The 6,534-nt window shown below is 37.0% G+C and overlaps 1 protein-coding gene across 1 annotated transcript; it reads right to left on the reverse strand.

The window, feature by feature from the left end:
• LOC109229677 (LRR receptor-like serine/threonine-protein kinase FEI 2) lies at nucleotides 129-5,072 on the reverse strand. Its single transcript, XM_019395205.1, has 13 exons — nucleotides 4,597-5,072; nucleotides 4,353-4,488; nucleotides 4,171-4,242; nucleotides 3,928-3,999; nucleotides 3,759-3,830; nucleotides 3,600-3,671; nucleotides 3,441-3,512; nucleotides 2,791-2,897; nucleotides 2,466-2,639; nucleotides 2,057-2,389; nucleotides 1,146-1,397; nucleotides 647-780; nucleotides 129-506 (listed from the first exon to the last, which is right to left on the reverse strand). The coding sequence occupies exons 1-13, from the start codon at nucleotides 4,676-4,678 to the stop codon at nucleotides 279-281; spliced, it is 1,806 nt and encodes a 601-aa protein (XP_019250750.1). The 5' UTR covers nucleotides 4,679-5,072; the 3' UTR covers nucleotides 129-278.

Raw genomic sequence — 6,534 nt, forward strand, 5'->3', positions numbered from 1 at the left:
AAACAGCATTCTTTGGAGAGACCTAAATTCTTTTATAGGTGAAGCAATCCAGTAATCAATAAATAGATTAATATGCCATGGGTTACGACTTCACAGCAAGAATCTGAAGATATATCTACACAGAAAGGGCAAGTAATGCACAGGGAACATTAGTAAGAACGGCTACAGTGCTCCAAAAGTGAGGAGCATACAGTCTGTGCAATGGCAGATTACACATTTAAGCATCAGCCTGCAATGTGTTTTCTAAATATTTTGGTCACATAAAACTATTCAATACATCACGAATAATCTGAATGAGACTCGTCGTAGAAATCACTGGGGCATGGTGACATGACCTCTTGCTCCAAATATTGCAGCACCTGTTGCATTGAAGGTCTATCATCTGGATTTGCATCAGTGCATCTTGCAGCTATTTCTAGAATTGCTTCTACCGTCTCTACGTCTGCATCTGTGCACCTCTTATCTAGAATGTCTTCCAGTCTATTCTCCTTCAGCAAGGTATTCATCTGTACAGTTTTCACATTGTGACACTATCAATTTGTGGAAATAGTAGAGCTAAATACAGTTAAGGCAAGTACCATATAACTTTCACATAATCTCCAACCAAGGTCTTCTATGAAGTTTTAATAGTCGATGAGAAGCATACCCAGCCAACCACATTTAGGCCTCGATTCACGAAAGATGGATCTGTTGGCCTTTTCCCTGTCACAAGCTCTAAGAGGAGAACTCCAAAGCTATACACATCAGACTTCTCTGTGGCTCTTCCACTTTGCAAGTACTCTGGGTATATTACCAACAAGAAATCGTTTGTCAGACATTTCTGTAGAAGATGAGTAGAGGTTGAAAGGCTTTACAGGAGAGGGAAAGCCTTAAGAAACCAACACCACCACAACATATGGCAAGTGAAAATCAACAGAGGTCAAGAAAAGTAAAAAGCAAATTGGTCCAAGAATGATAAACTTCTATCAGCATCCAACACAACACAAGCATAGCACAGTCCATAAGAAAAATAGGTCAAGGCATTTTGTCCAAACAAAAAAAGAACCATCCAAACTTACTTTACAGCTAACATATACATGATATATATATATATATATATATATATCTCATTATAGGTGCTTATTGAAATAAGTGAGTATGCATACCTGGTGCTAAATAACCAAAAGTACCAGCAACCACAGTTGTAACGTGAGCTTCCTCATCAACCAAAAGCTTGGCAAGTCCAAAGTCCGAAACACGAGGCTCTAGGTTCTCATCAAGGAGTATATTGCTTGATTTAATATCTCGATGAACTATTTTAGGAGAGCAGTCATGGTGTAGGTAGGCTACCCCTCTAGCAGAACCAAGAGCTATTTTCAAACGTGCATTCCAGTTCAACAAACGATCATCCACACGTTCTGCCAAAATGCATAAAAGATGCATGCAATGAATAGCCAAGAGAAGCAAATTGTTTAAATGAAAGCAATAGTGTTTTTCCATCTCTCCAATTTCTTTTTCCACCAACTCTTTTGTAAAAACGCAGAACTTGAGCAGTGTCTTACAGAAAAGATCAATATCTTTAGAAAATATTAGGCAACTGATAAAGAATAAAATCTGAACCACTAATAACAAAGAAGAAATCCAATTCATCTATTGCCTTGGCCAACATGCTCAATGCAAGTGACTGCTCTCTGAACAAAAGAATACCAGTCAGATTCGTTTTAAGCAACTGAAAAGGTAACCACTAACTTCAAAAGGGTGTAAAAAAATAGAGAAGTATCATATTTCTTGCTTTGTGTCTGCAGACTCTACACTCAACAACAATGCACAGAGAAAAGGTCACCCTTTTAACAGTTTCTTTTGGGGCAAGTACATTTTTCAGCTCTTCCTCTTCATCCATATTCAAAGGATGACTGAAATAATGGCTGCATTTGGGCCTAACCAAGAGATGTATGGCAGAAATATTCTTTTTTCGTGCTACATTTTACACAATTTCTATCATTGATGTCTTCTGTAAGCTAAGAAGGCGTGGAGAGGAGGAAAGACTATCACAAGGTTTAAAAGGCAGGAAACATACCATGCAGGAAATTGTCCAAGCTTCCCATGACCAAGTAATCGTAGATGAGAAGCCTTGCAGTAGGAAGCCGGCAGTAACCTCGAAGGTTGACTAGATTAATGTGTTTGATGCTACCCAAGATTTCAAGCTCTCTCTCAAAGACTTGATCAGAGCCTTCACGACTCCGGTCTATCCTTTTAACAGCAAATGTTCCACAATCATTCATAACCATACGATACACAGTACCGAACCCTCCTGCCCCAACAACATCTTCCTCATCAAGGGATTCAATCTTCTCTATTAGCTCACATGAAGGATAAGGGAGATCGCCGTGGAAAGTAATAAGCTTGGCACCTGCAGACTTGGCAAATTAAGACAAAAATACGGAGAAGGAAAAAGAAAATGGTAAATGTACTATTCACCCTCTTACTTGGCTCTTTGTAAATTTGTTTCTTGACTTCTGTGTATTTTTTCGCTGCCCTTTCCTTCTTAGACAACAACCAAACCCAGAGGAAAATAAAGAGGACAATGAGTACGAAACCCAATGTAGATATTGCACCAATAACTGCTGCTCTAACATAGTGAGAGGATCGCTTAGTAGGGACTGCGCAGAAACCACATTAATTTAGCAATAAATCAAACTTTCTACAGAGAAGTAAAGGAGAAAAAAGCAGAATCCACTCGGTTCAGGAAAGCGAAGTTCCAAAGCCAGTAAACTTCTAAAATGAAGTAGAAATAAAGCAGCAAATAACAACCTGCAGCCTCATCACTTTCAGCATGAGGCAATACTACAGGGAATCCCATTGATGTTCTGCAGGGCTTGGCGACTTGTTGGCCACAGAGATCTAAGTTGCCAATAAACCTAAGCATAAGCATTATCCTCATCAGAATAGTCTTCTATAAGACAGCCATTAATAGCAGAATTAAACAATGAAAATGTTATTCATCTCCCAAGATTATAAAGAAGAAAAGTAAATGGCAATCCAATTCACGAGACTCCAATTAAATAGTTGTTTCCCTAAACAAGCTAGTGTTGGTGATTCTAATCCACTGATCTTTCGACAGGTACTCTGCTTAGTTTGTATTTACTAGATATCATGTAACACTGCCACAAACCTAACCTATGTAGCAAACAACATTTACTTACAACGTACCTGGTGAGCAAGTACCTGATTCATCTAGTAATTTATATCTTAAAATGTTATTGTGGTGCCAAGTAGATGGTGAAAAATTATCTTCACTTCTATGCATATTATAGGAAGCAGTATTCATTATTCAAGATATATTGTGTACTCTCTGAGTTTTGAAACATATATCTAAATTTATTTGCAGCCTAAAAGAAAATATTTGGACTCATCAGGCGATATCAAGCGTGGGATTAAATTCCAAAAGAAGGAGCACTTACGACTTGTTTCCGAAAGTGCTTAGAACTCCAACATCAGGAATCTCACCCGAGAAGAAATTGGTTGACAAGTTGCTGAATTGATTTGCAATTTTAACACATTAGCGTAAAGGCATTAACTTGCTGGGTTAAGAAATTATGATGAAAGGAAATTGGACTTACAGATGACGAAGGTGTCTGAGACGACCAAGAGAAGAAGGTATCGCACCCCTAAGTGAATTGCTTGATAAGTCTCTAACAAAGATGAAAAGGCAGCAATCAATAAAACAACCTAATGAATCAAATAATCAGATGATGAATTAAAACATATTTAAATCTTACAATATGGTCAGCATTGAAAGATTTCCAATGTCTGATGGTATGCCTCCTTGAAGATAGTTTGCCCTGAGGTATCTGTATTAAATAATATCTAGCTTGTGACAACTTCATCAAGAAACGGAAATCTCCAAGAAATTATGTTATCACTCAGTTATAGGAAACTCTAACTTACATAGCTCTGAGTTCAGAGCAATTGCCAATCTCATTAGGAATCACACCGTGCAGACTGTTTTCGTGAAGTGCCCTGGTTGTAGGGAAAGAACACAATTTTATCAAGGGAAGCACAAGAGATAAAACTTTAATTTTACCTAGAATTAGCAAGAGTCCACACAAAGAAACAATGCACTAACATAGATAATTTTTGTTGCATTGCCCCAAAAAGCTAAGTGGCATGGAGAAGGGCTATGGGACTTACAATCTCTGCAGTCTGGTGAGTTTTCCTATGCTGGGAGCTATAATTCCTCCCAGTTCCATATAAGGTAAGTTGCTGAAAAATCCAAAAAAATAAATAAACAGCTTTTTAATGAATCCAAGCAACCAAAGCAAAACGAGTGAAGAAAGCACTGATAGTGGAAATAAAAAGAGAAGTGGGCATACATAGATTGAACTCTTTGGTCATTGGGGTGACAAGAAATGCCAGTCCACCCACAAGGTGACTCATCTGAATAATTCCAATTGCTCAAAACATTTTTGGTGTCATTCAAAACGGTTCTCATTTCCAATAAAGAAAAACCTAAAAGGAAACAGAGAACAAGAATCAAAGTTATGACCTTTATAGCTCAAGAACAACATACAATGTGGAAAAGAACCTAATATAGTGCCCACAAGCTAATAACCTTACCATCTGGGGTGAGCGAAAGAGAGCTTTTGCTGAAAATGGTCGTCGCAAACAGAGCAAAAAAGATCAAAATCCGCAGACCCATTTTGATTTCTTGATTAAAAATGCAGATTTGAGCTTAGTTTTTCACTTTGGAAGAGTAGTCTACTAGTCCTTGAGTTCGGGACTAAGTATCAAGTGTATAGTGGAGTAGTAGCAAGTTTACCAATCAAGACAGATCTTGAAAGAGTAAAGCTATAATGAAGAAAATGGTGGGGTTAGGGTAGAAGTAATTAAGATGATTAAAGTTCTTACAAATGGAAAATCCATAATAATGAAATGTCAAGCACGAAGTGAGAAAGACGAGGGTGGGGTGGTGTGTATTTTGAAAAGGAGAAGACTTTACTTTGAAAGTAGTATAGAAAGTTGTGTAATAGAAGAGAGAGAGAGCCGTTGTTCAGACAGCAGTGGAGTTCAAACAGAGTAGTGTAGTTGGACTACGCTCTCGTTTGTTAAATTATGTATACTCGCTCGATATATTTCGATATGTGTGCCATTATGTTAAGGGATGAGTATGTGTAAGTGACGGCTATTGATGTGCGAATGGGGAAATCTTTTTGTTGGAAAAAGGACAAATTTTTGTACTGCCCGAGTCTCAGCAAAAATTTGAACATTTCATGACTTATGTTTGGAGTGTATGTACTCACATTTGCACATCAATTGTTCAAATGTATCACCGATAACAATTTTTTTTTTGGCCAAAAGTATTTTTTTTTTTGCCAAAAGCATTTTTGACTAAAAATTGAGGTGTTTGGCCAAGCTTTTGGAAGAAAAAAAAGTGCTTTTGAGGAGAAGCAGAAGCAATTTTGGAGAAGCAGAAAAAAATAGCTTCTCTCCAAAAACACTTTTTTGAGAAGCACTTTTGAGAAAAATACACTTAGAAGCATTTTTTTAAAGCTTGGCCAAACGTTAATTGTTGCTCGAAAGTGCTTTTCAAACTAATTAGCCAAACACAAATTGATTCTCACCAAAAGTACTTTTGAGAAAAACACTTTTGAAAAAAAGCACTTCTCAAAATAAGCTAATTTTTGCAGCTTGGCCAAACAGGCTACAAACCTTTTTAGTGGGACCTTCTTAGAGAGTCCAGAATCAAAATGTGGTTCTTTTGGACTCAAAGAATCAAAATATATGGGTGAAAAATTAAGAACCAAAATATATATAACGATCTAGCATAAGGTGTTATACCTTAACGATCGTTTGCCCAGTTAAGGTATAGCGCCCTAATATAAGACGTTATATATATAAACCCCTAACATACCGCACTATATATATTATATGGGCCCACTAATAATTCTTCTAGCCTTAACTGACATAATAATAATTCAACTGGGTATAACGCCAATATTTAAGGCGCTATACCTCAAATAATTATACCCCGGGACTGGTTTTTTCCTTATTTAAAGAGGTTAAAGATTTTATAAAAATCCATTCATAAATATTTTCAAGTCTTCTGAAATATTTCTTCATTAAGTTATTTTGCATTTTGTCATAATGTCTGAAGAGCGAAGAATTAGGGTTTCACTATATTGGGAGGGTGAGGTTATTGTGGCAAATAACTTAGTAAGCTATACTTTATCTCCACAGTGTCATGTGAAGTTGCAACTTACAATGGAGTACGATACATTGGTATCATTGTTATGTAAAAAAATAAGTGTGAGCAAACGTTCGGTGAATATTAAAGTAACTGGAAGATATCCATATTCCATGACTCCGTAAAGGGTTGCTTGTTATGCTGAGTTTAACATCGAAGATGATGAAACTTTGAGAGATTTTTTTAGGACTCTGGATGAATACCGAGAATTTCTAGTGATAAAACTGTTGGAAATGTACGCCAAGCCTTAAGACGTTCGCAATAATTAGGTTGCGCAAAGTAGTGATATCCCTCAATCATCGGGTGGTTAT

The sequence above is a fragment of the Nicotiana attenuata genome, chromosome 7 (assembly GCF_001879085.1).
Source record: "Nicotiana attenuata strain UT chromosome 7, NIATTr2, whole genome shotgun sequence".
Classification (NCBI taxonomy): domain Eukaryota; kingdom Viridiplantae; phylum Streptophyta; class Magnoliopsida; order Solanales; family Solanaceae; genus Nicotiana; species Nicotiana attenuata.

Coding starts and splice junctions, on each gene's coding strand:
- LOC109229677 (XM_019395205.1), bottom strand. CDS start 4,678: ATGGGTCTGCGGATTTTGATCTTTTTTGCTCTGTTTGCGACGACCATT. Junction 1,398..2,056: donor CTTGGACAATTTCCTGCATG/GTATGTTTCCTG, acceptor GCATTTTGGCAG/AACGTGTGGATGATCGTTTG. Junction 507..646: donor GCCTAAATGTGGTTGGCTGG/GTATGCTTCTCA, acceptor AAAACTGTACAG/ATGAATACCTTGCTGAAGGA.